The 18,838-nt window shown below is 28.3% G+C and overlaps 2 protein-coding genes across 8 annotated transcripts in view; one reads left to right on the top strand and one right to left on the bottom strand.

The window, feature by feature from the left end:
* Positions 1-326: 326 nt before the first annotated feature.
* On the top strand, positions 327-16,727 carry LOC103573965 (intermembrane lipid transfer protein VPS13A). The gene is made up of 25 exons (XM_053741452.1): positions 327-725; positions 833-940; positions 1,627-1,753; positions 1,890-2,052; positions 2,147-2,358; positions 2,898-3,072; positions 3,150-6,075; positions 6,150-6,536; positions 6,829-6,995; positions 7,059-7,387; positions 7,456-7,793; positions 8,008-8,149; positions 8,212-8,516; positions 8,584-8,758; positions 9,430-9,624; positions 9,698-9,942; positions 10,026-10,281; positions 10,347-10,704; positions 10,794-11,346; positions 11,557-13,827; positions 14,946-15,063; positions 15,146-15,342; positions 15,415-15,560; positions 15,644-15,782; positions 15,852-16,727. The coding sequence occupies exons 1-25, from the start codon at positions 585-587 to the stop codon at positions 15,984-15,986; spliced, it is 10,308 nt and encodes a 3,435-aa protein (XP_053597427.1). The 5' UTR covers positions 327-584; the 3' UTR covers positions 15,987-16,727.
* Positions 16,195-18,838, bottom strand: part of LOC103573944 (trithorax group protein osa) — an 18,104-nt gene continuing 15,460 nt past the window's right edge. For all 7 annotated transcript variants that reach the window (XM_008553235.2, XM_008553237.2, XM_008553236.2 and 4 more), the window contains one exon: positions 16,195-18,559. In XM_008553235.2, coding sequence (XP_008551457.1) covers positions 18,420-18,559 — 140 coding nt within the window. In that variant the 3' untranslated portion in view covers positions 16,195-18,419. The remainder of the gene's footprint in view (positions 18,560-18,838) is intronic.

Genomic DNA, 18,838 nt, shown 5'->3' with positions numbered 1-18,838 from the left:
ACAATATATATTTATATGTATATCTTATTTCACAATATTTTAGGGAGAAAAAATGTAAAAATATATTGTATTGAAAAGTAATAAAAAAACAGCATATATATTATTTGTATGTACACATGCGTACAAATATCAATCATGATTTCAGGGGTAATGTACATATATATGTATAAAAAATAATCAATATAAGTCTTGATGATAGTCTACTGCTCTGGCGCACGAGCCAAGACGTATAGTATGAAAAGATAAAGTTTGGAGCAAGGAAAGAAAATTAAATGGATTCTCAAGATGTAAAAATTAAATTTTTCTAAAGTTATGAGGTTTTTGTGAAATTAAATTTACCTGTCTACTGCCCTCAAGTATGACCAAGTGTTGTCAGAGTCGTACAAGCTTTATACAGGATATAAATAAAGTGACAAACGGTTGATTTATTTGATGTCAAAATAGTGTGTGTTTAATGTATGGTAAGAAGAAAGAGACAAGTAGTACTACACCTACATAGCAAATGAATGTATGCGATCGTTGTCACTGGGTCACTGGGTAATATTTTGTGAATTATTATTTATAATATAAATAAAAGAAGAACAATGTTTGAGGGGGCAGTGGCAGCATTTTTAAATCGTCTCCTAGGCAGATATGTCGAGGATCTCGATACTGAACAATTTAATGTGGGAATATTCTCAGGTGAAACGTACCTGACGGATCTCAAGCTGAAACCAGAGGCCTTGGTATGATTATCAATAATTATATAAATTAATATGATAATTAATTAATTTAATTATTTTTTTGATTAATTAATTTATTAATGACACGGTTAAAAAATTTTTTTTTACAGTATCAGCTTGGATTGCCGATTAGAATAGAGATTGGTATAATTGGAAAAGTATCTTTAAAAATACCATGGGCAGGTCTTTTTTCCCAGCCAATTATTTTATGTATAGAGGTAATTACTTTTTACTTTAATAATAACGAGCAAACTACAGTCACTACGTGATTCTCGAGTATCACTACCAAATTTATTAAATATAATTCAACTGTTTATTAAAATCTCTACTCTAAAATCAACTCTAGAATTCTTTGTTTATTTCTATTATTATTGAAATTTCATGAGGCTAATCTCATTACTAACTCATAAACTTATTGATTTCGATGACTGTATAATCATAGGATTCTTGAAAAAAATCTGAATACGGTCAAATTTTTTTTTATTAATCGCCTAATATATTTTTTTTTTCACTGATACCAAATAAATTTTTTGAATTTTTATTATCACAGAAGACATGGCATAGATTAAACTTTTTTTATTTTTTGTTAATTATATATATTCAGTCATATTCAGAGACAAAGTAATTAAATTATTAATTTATTTAACGTAAATAAATACGATGGTTTTTTCCCGCGTAATTTAAATGTAATTTGAATGTTATAGATAAATTGATTTATCTCGAAATTTGGCAATAAAAATAAATTCAAACCATGAAAAAGCACAAATTCAAGTCAACACCTTTTTAACGATACTAAATTTAATAACGTTAACTTATTCTATCATATAGATATGGCCGGAACAAAATTTCCCTTGTTCTCTTATTAATATAGATTATAACTACTTACTTAATATATTAATTTTAGGATATTTATATTGTTACTGTACCGTCAATGTCTGGGACTTACGACCCAGAAATACAAAAGAAATTGATGAGAGCCTCGAAAAGAAAAGTTTTAGAAGATTTGGAAGGTGATGGATTACTTCGTTCAGGTCAGTTAATAACTTAATATAAACTTTTCTCATTACTAAATTTCAGTTAATTAGAACAGACTTTTAGTTTCTAAATACAATATGTTACAATTATAACTTAGAACAAATTAAATGAAACATTTTGAATTCATTTCAGGATTACCCTCAGGCCTTTTTGATAATCTGATGGCATCAGTTGTAAAAAATTTTCAAATTACAGTGAACAACGTTCATGTAAGATATGAAGAAAAATTTTCAAATGGCTTTAGAATTGCTTGTGGATTATGCGTACAAAGTTTTTCTATGGCAACAACTAACAAGTAAGTTATGTTTTTTTTTTAAATAAATCATCCTTGTGTTGTAAATAGAACAGTAATAATAAATTGTAACAATGTATTGATTTTTTTTTTATAGTAAATGGAAACCTGGCGTTACTCCAGTTACATCTACATCAGTATACCAATTAATTCGTGTTGAATCTCTAAGTATATATTTAAATCCTAATGGAAATCCTTCATTGCCGTCTTATCCAAAAATCTGGGATTTTACAAATCTTTTGGCATGGAAAGCAGTTATGCATCGTTCCCTAAGAACTTTTGCAATAAATAGTGAAGAGTTTCAGTTTCGTAAGTTTAATATTTTTTATTTTTATTTAAATACATTACAGTCGAACCTCGTTATAAGACTACGCATTATAAGACTCTTTCCCTCAATTTGTTAAAACTCGCTCGGAACGCTTCCCCCACCAACAACTCAATTAAAATTTCGCGACAAAACCTCGCTATAAGACTAACGAACAGTGCGACTAAAATCAAGATAAAATGTGCAAACATAAAGATTGTAGATTAAATAATTTATCTTCATAAAGAATACTTAAAATTTCGTGGTTTCACACAATTAATTGAGAGAAAAAAACGACGAAATTCTGTTCATTTACAGTTATATATAAAATGGATTCACTGTATAATAGAGCAGAGTTTAACCGAATACACAAATAAAACGGCGATAGTCTTATAGCGAGGCTTGGGTGCAAACATTGTTAAGTACAATAGTGGGGAAATCTGCAATTCTAAGAACTTTTTCTCCTACAGCCCCAAACTAGTCTTATAACAAGGTCCAACTGTATTTTATTTTATTAAAAATTAATGCTTATAATTATTTTTAGTTATTAAACCTTTTACAACTAAAATCAAAGTAATTATGAATCAAAGTAACGCAGGACAAGCTGCTAGAATGTTAGTTGATATTGTCCTTCAAGATATTGCTATGCAAATATATAACAAACAATTTGCTGCATTTTGTTTACTGTGGGAATCACTTCAGCAGGGATCTGTAGAAAGGTATAATTAATTATTCATTTAAAGTAATTCTTTTAAGTAAAGTCAATAAATATAAATTTGAATATTTTATATTTTAGAACAAAATTAATTCAAAAATATCATCCAGTATCTAAAATATCCGAAGACTCAAAAGCTTGGTGGAAATATGCGTGCACAGCAATTCTTGAACAAAATATTAGGCCTTATACTTGGAAATATATAAAAACACATCGTAAAAATTATAAAATATATAAGGAAACATTTATACAGAGTCTATTGAAACCAAATGATACTGAATTAAAATTAGATCTACAAAAATATGAAGATTGTTTAACTATTTTAAATATTATTATTGCTAGAGAACATGCTAAAATAGAATTAAAAGAAAAGTATCCAGATTGTGTAATCGTTGAGTCGGGATCTTGTATAAAACTTGCTGTTAATTGTGAAAAAATTCAAGAAATTTGTGGAATACCAACTAGTCCAAAGCCAAATAATACAAATAATCATGATAATGAAACTAAATTTAAATTAGAACCATTGCCTAAGTACATAGAAAAAAAATATAATTTATCATTAAATAATTGGTCACTAAGTTTATTTAGTGATAATCGTGAAATTCTTGTAGCGACAATAACACAATTTTTAACAAGCATTGAAACACAACCAGAACGTTCAGCTTATAAAATATCTGCTCGTGCAGAAAGTTTTGTAATCGAAGGAGCGTCATCAGAAAACGATTTAATTCCTCTTGTTACAGCAGACAATATTTTAACAGGAAATGCAGCTGTTAATTTTTTGGCTATTGATTTTGAAAAAAATCCACCAAACTCCGATTTTAATTATGATATAAATGTTAGATTAGAATCATTTGAAGTAACTTATCATAAGTATGCAATTTTGGAAATATTTTATTTCTTTAAACGTAATAAATCTCACGTTCAGCATTTGGCGTGTAGTTTACAACGTGGATATAAGAGAAGCAAAAATAAATTTATTACGCTTATTAATTCAATAATTAATCGAAGATCAAGAATAAATTTAAAATTAGATATTAAAGGTCCGTACTTCGTTTTTCCGGATAATGGATCAATACAAGAAGGAGAACATATTCTTATAATTGACTTAGGTAGAATGACACTTAAAACAGAATTACAAGCTGTTGAAGTACAATTAGAAGATGCAACGCTAATGGAATTAGAAGAATTACTGTACGATCGTATTCATATAGTTTTAACAGATAGCCAAATGTTGATATGTCATACAGGTGATGATTGGCGCGAGTCACGTAGTTGGAAAGACTCTGAAAATCACGTAATACCTAAAATACAATCAAATGTTACCGTGTCTTTTAGTATTAAACCTGACTATCGTTTACTACCAAAATTAAAGCTCAACGTATCGATTTCTACATTAAAAATAAATTTATCAAAGCACAAATTACTTTGTTTTAATGAGTTTTTAAATCAACTATCAATACCAAATCTTAATGATATTGAAGAATTTCGTAAGAGTTTATTAAAAATTCAAGAAGAAACAAGTGAATTTATATCACTATCTTCTGAACAATTAATACGTGTAAGAACAATTGTGGCTCTTTCATCTTTTATTTTAGGTCGCGATATTTCAAATTATCCTGGTAATAATTTACCACCGACAATAATGACCGAATCTGAACGAAGTATTGTATCTTCTTCAGAGTTTAGTGAAGAAGATCTTGAACAATGGATTAAATCAGTTAATTATTCCGGATTTGATGACAATACGTCACCACACAATCACGTTAATTTATTACTAAGAATAGTTATCGGTGAATTATGTATTCATGCTTGTTGTACAAGCAATGGTAGAGAAAAAGCTTACTTAATTTTACGTCTCTGTACACTTTATTTGGAATCGGCTATTATGGAATATGGACCAGTGTTTCAATTGGGAGTCGGTACGATTGTTCTTGCTGACAAAACAAATGCCGGAATTACAGGGTCTTATCTCGAGCTTATATCAACCGACGGATCTTATGATATTATCGGTGTGTCTTATCGTAAAGTCCGTGCAAATTGTCCGGATTTTAAATCACATTTTAAGAGCATTGAACAATCATTAGTCTTCAATATACGTAATCTTAATGTTGTTTTCCATCGACAAGCTTTTATTAAAATAAAAGATTACTGTGAAGATTTAAAGACAATACCGTATCCCGGCCAAATACCAAATATCATTGAAATAATAAAATATATATTTAATTTCTTTAAGAAAAATGAAGACGATCCACCGGTACCACCTGGTGCAATTAAGTTAAGTTATTCAGCGAGACTTCATACATTTGTACTTCGACTTTGTACTAAAGATATGGATCTTATGGAAATACGAGTGTCGGGATTAGAAAGTGATTGTATTTATAATGCTAATGAAAGAATGATATTGACTGCATATCTTCGTGGTCTTGCTATTGAAGATCTCAGTGAAATTACTCTTTATCCTAAAATCCTTACGACTGAAGATGATAAAGTTTTCGACCTTAAATACGTAAGACATGCACCAAAACTTTATTCAGCATCTGAAATAAGCACAAGCGTCGATGATGTTAAAGCTGATGGAAGTTTTAAACTTTCATTTGGTAAAATAAATTGTATATTACTGTCTGATATATTTCGAGATTGTCGACATTTTATAGAACCTTTTATACATCTTATTAAACTATTTATGCCAGCTCAGGCATCGAAACTTTTTGTTTACTGGAGTGTACAAGAGTTGAGAAAAAGTGCTACCAAGTTACGGATTTTTATTGATTTTCAAGCTCCAACATTTTTATTTCCTCAAACCAGAGATATACCAAATCTCATGGTCTTGGATCTGGGTGTTTTAAATATTGAAAATTTTTTTAAAAAAAATGAAAAAATCCGAGTTACTGAAGAAAGCTCTCGTGATAATCATTCGTCTATTCTTGATAATATTTTAATCAAATTTTCATCTATAACTTTGTCGCGAGCTATTATGACACTCGCGGGTGTTTTAAAAATTCAAGTAAGTTTATTTAATTATAAATTTATTTACAAATAAAAGTTTTAAATAAATTAATATAATTAAATTTTTTTAAGGAACCAATTGTTGAGCCTGTTCAAATTCGTTTAGATGTAAAAAGAAATATTGAGTGTCGTAATAAAAATGGACTTCAAGTATACGGTCTTTGTGAGATAATTGGATCAGTTGATTTATTGATGATTAATTTAAGTCAGAAAGATCTTGCGTCAATTTTAAATATTTGGGAAGACAATGTATCAACAATAATAGCAATTCATCGAAATGATATAATAAATAACGAGTCATTTAATGAAAAAGTTAAAAATAAAGTTAATTTCGAAAATGAAGCGACAGTAAAAAAACTCGAGGTCTTTTTTGTACAAGATGAACATCCAATTTGTGAAGTTAACATGAAAATAACATTTGATGGATTACAATTTAATTTATTTACAGACTCAGACGAGGTGCTTTCTTATTTGTATATTTACTAAGTTTTTTTTTCTCACTATTTAAGTTTTATTTTATACTTTATTTATTTTTATTAGGATTTATTACAATTTATGTTAAACCATGATTTTACATCATACCATAGAGGCATTACAGTAATGTAAGATTTATTATTTTTTTTTCACTCAATAGCGTTTTTATACATTTTCATTTATTCCTTTGCAATTATTTTTATTTAGTACCAGTATTTATTGATAAATAAAATTATAAAATTTTATAATTTATTTATTTTGTAATTCCTTATTACAGGTATTGAGTTCACCAGTTCATGATCTTAACGATGGTTTAGGAAAACTTAATCTCGGTGAAATAATTATGACTTTTGAATTATACAGTAACAAAAGTATCAGTATGAAAGTTTCTTTGAGAACTTGTATTTTAGAAGACACAAGAAAAGAAGATGCTGTAATTCGCAAGTAAGAACAAATTTATATGCAGACTAATTAAATATATTAAAAATTTGGTTATAAATATTTTAGAATAATTCAGTCACCAGCAAAATCAGCAGGATTAAATTTTGAATCTTGCATATCGGTATCTGAACCACCGGTATTTGATTTCACATTTACTCAGGCTCCAGCGGGAGATCAATGTATAGACATGCTTATTGAAGAAACTCGATTTAATTTATCAATTCCATTTTTACTACAACTGACTCGTTATTTTGTTGATTCTCTGCCTACTGAACCAATTGATACAGGCGTTGTCAATGAAGCTTATGAAGGACACGCTGAAAATTCTGGTGATAAGAAAAAAGTATTACGCCGATTATCAACTCAAAACATTACAGATTTATCTGAACAACCAGGTATAAAATTTATTATAAATGAATTGATTGATTAAAAAGTAAATAAATAAAATAATAATTATTGAAAGGTACATCGGTGTCGATACGAGTACGTAAGCCAGAAATCTTGTTGTTTGGAGATTTAAAAGCAAGTAATGCTCATGCGATCCTGGTCCAAGCAGAATTAATAATTGAGTGTAGTCGTCACGCAGGAATATCATCAATAGTCTGTACATTATCGAACGTCTGTGCCAAAAGTAAAAGCCAGGAACAATACCGTCGTCAAGCGCCTCAGTGGGTTTTACATCCCTGTGACATTGAAATCAGCGCCAAAGAGAAGTCACCAGATGATAGGGCACAAATAAGTCTTGATATGAGCCCAGTCAATGTTCATCTGTCTGCTGGAGTTATCTGCACATTCAGCCAAGTGAGCATCATCGTTTGTCTGTGTCTCAGCTTTATCGTCGTTTAGAAACAAAAATTAATGTTTATTGTAACAGTGAACGGCACATTGTGTTGTGGTATTAATGCTTAATAAATAGATGATAATAATAATAATTATAATACTAAATAAATCATTTTGATGTAAATAAAAAAAAAATAATAATAATAATAAAATAAACAAATTATTTTATGTTCAGATATTGAATGATGCCGCTGGGATTTTTAAAATCCTCGATGCCAAATTTGATAACAAAAGTGGAAGCATGGAATCCAATTCACACATCGATCTTTGGTCACCGAAGAAAATTTTTTCGGTACCTTGTAAACGTAGCCGTGAACGTAAGTTACTTATTAACAATCTTATAATCAATCACTGCAGAGTTATATCTGGGAACTTACAGATTCGCTGGTAAATTCAACAGCTTTTGTTAATGAACACTCGACACAAGTGAGAATTTTTAATTTAAAACCTGTTGCTATTCATTTTGTATTTGAAATGGAAGAAACTATTGAACGTATTCCAATGATAAAAGCTGAAGTTGAAATTGGTGTTACTATTAATTCAATTGATGATAGATTTCAACTTGAATCTAATTTTAAAATTCATGCATTTTGTTACAATCATAATCGAGGTAATTGGGAACCTTTTATTGAACTATGTACACAAGATGACGTTGCTTATAATCCATGGGAATTGACAATACGAGTAAGTTATTCATTTTTTATAGGATCAAAAAATTTTTTAATTAAATTTTTTTTTTAATTTTTTGCAGGCTTATCAAGCAGAAGCACACGAGCTCAGTTCTTGTTGCCGTCACTCTTGGAATCAAATTAAAAAATCTACTCCAAAAAGACGAAGAACAGAAAATTATAACAGTGATGATGATCAAAGTAATGAAGATATGATTTTTATACGACCGAATTCTAATCTCGCATCAAAAATAAGCTGTAATAATTTTATTTATTTATTAAATTTTTTTATAAAAAATAATCTGAAAAACGGTTGACCCTGTGGGCAAACCCCAAAATTTCCCGCTGTTTTGAAAATGTTATTATCGATAAACTTTTAAGCTCTCCGAGCTCAATAAACGGCTGGACCGAAAATATATACATTTTGATTAAAAAAAGTAATTTTTGTCCGACGATCTCTTCGGAACAAATCAACCGATTTGCACATGCGTTGCGGCAATCGAAAGAGCTTGTTGAGAATTCGATTTGATCAAACTTAAAAACAAATTGGTCGAGCTATTTACGAGTTATGCAACAAAAACAAAAAAAAATTTTTTTTTATTTTTATTTATATTGTATAACTTGTAAATTATTTGATCGATCGTCTCCAAAATCTATTCAGTGCTAAGTCGTAGTGAGCCTTTTTGACTGACGCCAAGTACGTTCAAATCAGTTGATTCATTCTAAAGAAATCATCGGACAAAAAAAGTTTGCACACACGGACGGACGGACGTTTATTCGAGAATAGTCAGAATATCTTCCTAGGATCTCAAAACGTCGAGATCTGATGACAACTCAATTTTCAAAAATTAGATTAAAACCAATAACTTGCTTTTTTTTTAAATTTTCATTTTTCATTGCGGGAAGGTAAAAAATTAATTAAATTTTAGTGCCGGAATATACATTTGAACATGACGAAGATTCAGATTCGAATGAAGAAGAAGGCTCTGAAAAATTAGCAAGGAGTTTTAGTCATTTATTTACAAAAGATCAAAGTGACGAAGATGATGACAGTGATTCTGATCATTCAAGTAAATGTGAAGACGAAGGTCTTGAATTAACGCCTGAGCATGTGGCTGAAATAAGTATAATTCCATTTAAATATATAACATAATTATTATTATTATTGTAGACTAATTAAAAAATTTTAAATTCAAGATGATTGTCCGCATGACCATACGTCAATCGAGAGCGACTATTTGGCAAATTATATTATTATCAATGCAGAAGAACGACTTAATTTTACAGTAACTAAAAATACTATAGATATTTTTGATATTATTCTGGAAACATTTTCAAAAACCTCCACGGAAATTCCAATTGTTCCTACTAATGCTGGAAAATTAAATTTGCTTAATAAAATTGGGCATACAAGTAGAGTAGAGTTACGCGCTGAAGAAAAAGTAATTTTATTTTTAAATTTATTTTTTTTTATTATATAAATAAACAAATAATTAGTTATAATGATAAATATTATAATTTATAGGGAAATACAAATAATATAAGTCGATTGATAGCATTTAAAGAATATAAAACTAAAGATGACTCCCCTGTTAGTGCTCCTAGTAGTCCTGAGAGTGATAACAATATTTTTGGTGAACATTATATGGAATACGGGTTTATGGACCAAGAAGATAAAATTTATGATAATTCTCTTAATAATTTAGTTATTTTTCCCGATCAATCTCCAGTTAATATTTATAATAGTATGACTGAAGAAAGTTTAGGAATTTATATTGACGGTACGTTTTAAATAATAAAAATAATAATATATTTATGCAAATAAATTATAAAATTATTTATTTAGATTTCGAAGACTCAATAATATACTGTCCTAAATGGCAAGGATATAAATTAGTACCATTACGACCTGTTAAACACGATGTTCGATATCATTTAGTCGTTGAAGTAATGACAAATCATCATTTGCATCGAACAATAACCGTCCGATCACCACTTGAAATTCGTAATGAAACATCTTATGCAATGGGACTTTATTATAAAAAACAATTGGCCGAACAATTACAACTTGAACATATTGGTGAGACTTTAAATCCATTTGATGACAGTATGAGAATAGCTGTCATTGAGCCTCATGATATTTATAATGTCCCAATGTATATTACTTATCATTTTCCTATTCATATTATGCCAGTACATTTTGAGTAAGTTTTTAATTTAATTTTATAATTTATTATTAAATAAAAATAAATAAATAGTAGTAGATAATAATTATTTAATTTATAATTAATAGAAAATATCAAGTAAGTGAACGTGGAATATGTTGGAAAGATTTATGTGAACATTTAAATACTCCACGTGATATTTATTGTCTATCAAAAGACGGAAATTCAAATTTAATATTTGGAGTTAAAGTAATTTGTACCGAGCATCCTAAATTCGAGAGAATAAACTGTCAAGTGCCGCAGTATCTCATTAGCATTGTTCCACCGCTTCTATTTGACAATAAACTACCATTTGTAATTGATATTGATGTTCCGTCAATAAATTATCAAGTTAGAATAGAACCCGGAGAACGGATAAATGTCTATTCAATAAAATGTGATAATGATACTACAGTTAATTTTAAAATTAAAAATTATCTTGGCGCTCAATGGGCTGGAACTTTTAAATTAAATTCTGAATTAGAAAGAAAATTAGTAAAAATGTTTGCCGATGGTGATACAGATGCTGTTTGGAGACCATTTGTGCTGTGTGTTGAACTAAATAAAGTAAGCAGTTGGACAGTCGTTATTTATGCAGAGTATTGGATTATTAATAAAACAGGATTGCCTTTAAAAATTCAGGTAATTTAATCAAATTTAAAAAATTAAGTCAAGTCCCGATCTGATTTAATTTTTGACACGATTATTATCAGATTAAATCTAATATTAATTATGACTGATAATAAAAAAAATTATTATTGTAAAAAAATCAAGTTGAATTGGGACTTGGTTTAATTTTTCAATTGAGTAATACTGTTGTTTGTTTACCAAATAAAATAAAATAATTTACAGGAAACTTTGTCAAATATAGTAGAAATTCCTGGTGAAGATTTAATAGTTTTTTCACAGAAAAAAAATCGGCGTAAACTTGTAATGTTGAAAGTCCATCAGTCAGATTGGTCAATGTCATTTGGCCTTGATGCAATAAGTTCAATGTCCCTGATAGTATGCAAAGATGTAGAACGTAAACGAAAATATAGAATACTAGCAGAGATTGCTGATTCAACTTTATCACCGAGTTTCACTAAAATAGTAACTTTTCTTCCTTATTTTTATGTGAAAAATAATACTAAGCGAGCTCTAAGATTTATGGAAGAAAATGAAGATGCTGATTTGTGGAATGATTTACCATCAGGACAAGGTACTGCTTTTTGGCCTTACACTGAATCCATGAGAATGAGAGTTAAGTGGAAGAATAGCCAACTGGTCTCTCAACATTTTGATTTTACAAATATTGGAAAAATTGTTTTGAGAATGGAAAATGGATCAGCGTTATGCGTTCAAGTTAAAGGAGGAAATAATTCACCATTTCGTATAACGTTTGAAAAATATGAGAGTGGAGATGCACCAGTACGAGTCGATAATCTTTGCGATGATTTGTTCCTTAAATTAAATCAAGTTAATTTAGGCCAAGTAGCTTTACTTAGTCCTTTTCAAAGTGTCCTTTATACTTGGGACGACCCTACGGAAATAAGAGAACTCGTATGGAATGTTTATAATAGTAAAACTAAAAGTTATACGGCGCAATTTTATACTGATGGTTACGGACAAGAAACAGTGACATTCAGAACATTAAAACGATCACCAGTTATTCCTCACTCAAATTCTGTGACTAAAAAGTATCCACATGACCCTAAATTTGCTCATTCTGTTAATTCAACATCTATTTGTAGTAGTAGTGATGATGATTCTGACAGTGAAGCTGAGGCGAATGCACCAACAGTAGAAAAAGTTCAAAAAAATAAAACGATTGTTTATTGGATAAGTTACGCTGAAAAAAAACAACGAGTTTTGATGTTTACGCAGGACGAAAATACATTTATCAAAGCTAAAACTCTTGTAGACCCTGAGTGTAGTAAAAATGAAATATTTTTAGCTTTTACAGGAATTGGTTTAAGTATTATATCAGATTCCCAAATACCTAATATAAATGGACGTGAATTAGCTTACATTAGTATAACTGATTCAGCTGCTCACTGGGAAATAGATATTGGAAAACGTTGGAAAGCATTGACACTAGAACTTAACGCCTGGATGGAAGATAAATATAAAAATACATCAAATAATATACAATTTGATAATTACATAAACGTAAATTTTTCTAAAATGCACATGACTAAACCGTTCTTTGGTAAACTCCGTCGTACATATTCACCTGGTATTTGGATTCATATCAGAAAATCAAATACATTAACTTACGTGCAGGGAAATATTCATAGAATTCAAATTGATAATCAACTACATGATGCAATTTTTCCAATTATTTTACGACCTGGATCGAAAAAATGTTTCAGTAATAATTCAGGAGTACCGATATTGAAACACTGCATTGAATTTTTCTTTTTGAAACAAACCAAAACCACTCACGATGTATACAAAAAAATAAATATTATTATACGTGAATTTCATATTAATTTACAGGAAGAATTTTTTATTCGTTTGATAAAAGATTTGTTTATTAAAAAAAAAGATGACACGAAACACTCACTTGCATCGAGACTCAAAACAGACTTATCTAATGTCTATGTTCCTTTACCTTGCCTACCAGATAAACAAGATCGTAATCGTTGTAATATCATTGAACTTGTTTACATTGCACCGATAAAATTACACGTTAAATTTTTGGCATCGGCTGAAGCGAGAACTGTCAGTCAAGATCCAACAGATTATTGTAATATTGTAAGAATGATTTTTGCTTACGCAAGTAAAGGAACATTTTTAAAGCAAGCTGAGTTTAGGCTACCTCACTATGAACGTATTGACACAATAATGGACAATGAAGAATGGCTATTAGACGCATGGAAAAATTATAAATCGGAATTGAGACATCAGTTTAATGTATTGATATTATCAATGACAGTATTGGGTAATCCCTACAGCTATAATTTTAAATGTCCCGGAGATAGTTTTTATGATACTGATACTGTAGTTATGCAGGGCGATGAAACTGCTGAAAAACTCAGCTATAATGTCGCGTGCCTTTTAGGATATTCTTGCATGGACGGCCTAATTCCTCCAATTATCAATATTCATTTTTTAGAAACAGAATTATCTCGTAATAAGGTGAGTTATTTTATAAAAGTTAACTCAGATTTTATTTTAATACAATTTAAGATATTGTCAAAAAACCAGCATCGAAATTTAAAGTTTCGGTTCCGTCACTCGTAATCCGAAGACATTGAACCCGCGACTTTTGATCCGACATTTTGAAATCCGTAACAAAAAAATCCGCACGATATATTCGCTGTTATAATATTCACGATAATAATCTTATAAATATAATATTAACAAAGATACTTTGATGTACGATAATATTATTATTTATTGAACTGTTATTACAATATAGAAATGCAGACTATGTGTGTTGTAATTATAAAATATATAAACCGATATACTTTTAATAGCAGTGTATTATTTTCAAAGAAAATTAGACCAATACTTTTTGGAAAATTCTCGTCAATAATGAAAAAACTTTAAAAAAAAAATGCAATAGTATTTTGTCATAGGGATATTTTGTCTGGGTATATTTGGGCGGGAGATTTTAAGTTGTTGGATTTCATGTCACGGATTTTACGTCGCGGATCTATTGTCCACGGATTACAATTCGTGACACCAAAGTTTCAGTGTCTCTACAGCCAGTCTAAACAAGTTAATTTCAAGCCAATGCTGCAAACAGCTGCTAGCGAATTCGTAATTCACAAATACCTTCATATAGCAGGTAGAGAAACATGCGTGTTTCTTCCCTTGGGAAGAAACACAATTGTTTCTGCCCGGTTTCAGTTATATTTAATGTTCATTTGCAGCCTTATTAATTTTATTTGTTTACTTGTCACTACAGTTTACTCAATTCATTTTTTAAGTGACAGTTTTAATTAAAACAAAGAAAATTAATAAAGAATGAGTGAAAATAATATTTTTGTCATATTTACTATTCAATTAGTGACAGTAAATCACAAATTTCTCATTCTCTAACAGTTTTCCGCATCATCGGCTTGAAATTAACTTGTTTCTTACTGGTTGCTGACGCTGGAACTTGAAGTTCCGATACAGGTAATCATGAAAAATAAGGTGTGTGACTCAAGATGAAACACAACTTCAAACTGCGGGTGATGTCAGCCAACTTCACTCCAGTCTGAAATCGTCTTGTTTCATCCCTTGTCATATAATAAACTATTTTATAGGGTAAAATATCGCGATTTGAAAGTACAGACACTCCATTATCTGCATTGACATTGGATCGATCATATTCAATTGGAGTTGAACTAGAAATGTCCGGGTTGATAGTAAAGCCAACTGATAGTAAAATCTTTAATTTAAAAATCCGATTTTTTCATTTTTATTATCAACATTAATTAAAATGTAATAATTATATATATTTTAGATACTCATCAAGAAGAATTAAAATATTCTTTAAAAGCACTCAGTAAAGGAATTATTGGAATTGCTAAATTAGAAGATGGTAAATCTTCATTGAGAATCGAACCAGGTTTAATATTAGATACGATTAAAAGAGCTCAAGAAATGGGATATAATTTTGTATCGCGAATACGTTTTCCTCGTTATATTAATCCATATTCAGTAAGTTTTAATTATTACTTAAATTTATTGATTATTAAAATATTAAGGGTGATATTATTCATTCTATTTCAGGCGGTAGAATTATATTCGACTTATAAAGCTCGAGGGATGTATCTTTTGAATACAATAATAAAGAGTGAATATGCGAATGCTGAAATTTATTGGGCTCATGCTGCGCTTTCTAATGACGGAAAACACATTGCTCTTGTATCTTTACAGTAAATATTTATTTCCTCTATTATTATCAAATAATATATATATATATATATGTATATAATTAAAAATATTAATTTTATTTAAGGAAAATTTATCTTGTGGAAAAACGATGTAGCATATGGGCATCCTGGCATGTTGCATGGTCAGTTGAAACAAAAGAATTGATTGAACCACCTGTCGTTGATGGTAATAAACTTGTTCTTCATGTGAATAAAGTATCACAGGTAATTTATGACAAAATAAAATAATAATAATAATAATTTATAATATACTAGATAATAATAATATTTTAGAATAAAATTCTATCACAGTCAACTGCAGACTGGTATTTGGAGAGTAAAGATACCATGACACTGAATTGGCTCAGTCAAAAAATAAATACTGCCATGATATTAAATATGATAAATTCAAGATACAGATCAGCATGATAAATTAAATAATTTGTTGTCATTATAAAAAATATTTTTAAATGTTGTGTATATGTGAAATATTTATTCTATAATATTTAATATAAAATTCTGTAAATCGTGTTGTATAAAACACAAAAAAAAAGTGACAGAAAATTTTATAAACATTAATGATTTAAATGATAAAAAAAATCCAGTGATTAATAATAATAATTTGAATAACAATAACTTCTGGATAAAGTACATCTAGTTTATTTCATAATTTATTTACAAAAAGTCTTAGTAAATTACACTTACAGGCATCTCCACTCGAACTAAAGTAAATAATTTAAGAGCTACACGTATCAAGATGTCTATATAGTAGGATACTTTGGGGGGGCTGGGGAGTAAGCCAAGGTTCAGGGAAAGTATGTGTTGTGTTATTATTTACTTTTTCACTGATCGTTATTTATGGGCGAATATTGCCATATTATTTTGTTGTTAACTACTCGCAGTATTTTTTGTTTTTTTAATAAAAAATAAATCACATGTCCCCAATGATAAATTAATTAATATTCATCTCAACATTTAAATAATAATGAAGAGGCGGAGGGGGTCAGGTAAATAATTCAATGATTAGAAAAATTAAAATATGAATGTAACGACAAAAAAAGTAATTAATAATTGTTATTAAATGAGGCAAAAAATTAATGACATTGAATCAAAACATGAATAATAATAGTAATATATTGTGTGACTTTAAAAAAAAATAAAAATAAAACACTAATCTACGTACTTGATTGCTGGCCAAACTTTCTAATAAGATAGAGATCGTCAGATGTGTATTTGTGTATATAATATATATGTATATATATTTAAGTATGTGTTTATATACTTTACGTAATTATATACATATATGTAATAAATGTACATCTATATGTATACAATCATGACAATTAAATATGCAAATAAAAGCTAGCACTTGGCCCATTTTATATGTTTTTATCATTTTTCAATATTTTTATCTCTCTATCATATTTATATGTTCACAATTATTTAATTGTGTATCAAAGATTTAGTTTCTACAGCCCGCAAAGTCTTTCACTTTTTTTTGTCGTATAATTCACAAAAAAAAAAAAAATAAAAATAAAATAAAATGTAAGAAAATTTATAAATGATAGTTTTAGTCAATTATTTAAACAATTACGACAAAAAAAATATAACATGATTCTCTTTGTTATCATTATAGATTTCTACATACATATTTCACACATTCATACATTATTTAGTATTTTTTATTTATTTTACCTTTATTTATCTTCGCAAAAAAAATTTCTACTATTTTTTATTTATTTATATTTATTATTATTTAAATTCATTCAATAATAAAAATGTATCATTACATTCTCCCTATTTCATACATAAACAAATACATTCATTCACTTTCTCGTTTCCTCTTTAAATCTGTGTCTTAAATATAATCATTATGAGTCCTATTTTACAGAAGAAGAATAATAATAATTATTACCATAATAATAATAATAATAATAATAATAATAATAATAATAATAATAATAATAATAAACCAAAGACAAACGGAATTATACAATTAATTAATTAACAACAGTATTGAAAGAGAAAACGACAGGAACAGAAACAGAAAAAAATTAAAAGAAATATAATCAAAGTAAAAACAAAAAGTCACGACTAAACATTTTGCTTACAACTTCCCTGAATTACTTGAATAGTTTTTTTTTCTGTTAATTTTTATCATAAGTTGACAAAGCTGATTTTTTAAAAATTATGTCTTGTTTTTCTTGTTTTCATGTTTTTATTTATTTTTTTTTATTTTTCATTTTTTTCTTTATTTTTTTTTTTTTTTTTTTTTTTTTTTTTATTTTTATTTTTTTTACAAATACCATTTTATTCCCCATACCCCAATAGTTATACACCGATTTCCATTCGTCGCGTTAATTTATTTTCTCTTGCTCTCTTTTATTTTTCACTCTCGCTCTTTTATCTACGAATCAATTAAGCACGCGAGAATAGACATACACAGATGCGAGTTCCTTCTAAATAACCCATCTATTTTATTCCTTTTCCTTAATATTTTTTCTTTATTTTTATTTTTTTTTCTTCACCTTTACCTCCTCCTTCTCTTCATCATTAATATGCGTAACGCGTAAATTTAATTATTTGTGACTCTCAACACACAAACGCGTAACAATATGAATATTATTATTATTATTATTATTATTACCCATATGTGTTAACGACATATCACCCATTCGGATTTATTTTTCTAATATTTTATTTATGAAATCAGCATTTATCGAATCGTATTTGCTTTTTTTTTGTCCATAGTTATATATAAGCACAACACGCCGATCTTACACGCTTTCTATTATTTTTAATATCTCGTTTACATTTTTTTTTTTATAATTATTATTATATTTTTTTATTAAATCTCTACTATTACGCACTCTTGCTCTTGTTTACAATGTCAATGCTAACTTCTTTCTGCGATATTTCCTTTTTTTTTTTCTTGTTTTCGCTAAAGGTGAGACTTTTAGTAGATTCTTTGAGTGTGCCCACGTTTTTTATTTCTTCAGCTGCTGTATATTGCAGATGCAACAAAAAAAAATTTAATAAGATTCAATGGAAGTGTACGTTATCTACAAAATATCTTAATTACTTGCTAATTACAGCACAAAAACATGCAAATATAAAAATTTGCATTATATCATTGTAATATTTATAATAAATCGTCAGCTGACGTATATTGTATTTATTATTATTGTTATTATTATTATTATTATTATTATTATTATTATTATTTATTTTTTTTTTCGTCTTCTAGTCATTTAATCATCTTCTTTTTTTTTATTTATCTT

This window comes from Microplitis demolitor, chromosome 8, assembly GCF_026212275.2.
Source record: "Microplitis demolitor isolate Queensland-Clemson2020A chromosome 8, iyMicDemo2.1a, whole genome shotgun sequence".
NCBI lineage: Eukaryota > Metazoa > Arthropoda > Insecta > Hymenoptera > Braconidae > Microplitis > Microplitis demolitor.
Note: the sequence above shows the minus strand (reverse complement) of the source record. Positions and strands in the feature narration are given on the sequence as shown.

Bases quoted from the DNA above. Each gene is read 5' to 3' on its own strand.
- LOC103573965 (XM_053741452.1), top strand. From the start codon at position 585: ATGTTTGAGGGGGCAGTGGCAGCATTTTTAAATCGTCTCCTAGGCAGA. The intron at 8,517-8,583 runs GTAAGTTATTCA...AATTTTTTGCAG, and splicing joins CATGGGAATTGACAATACGA to GCTTATCAAGCAGAAGCACA. The intron at 15,343-15,414 runs GTAAGTTTTAAT...ATTCTATTTCAG, and splicing joins GTTATATTAATCCATATTCA to GCGGTAGAATTATATTCGAC.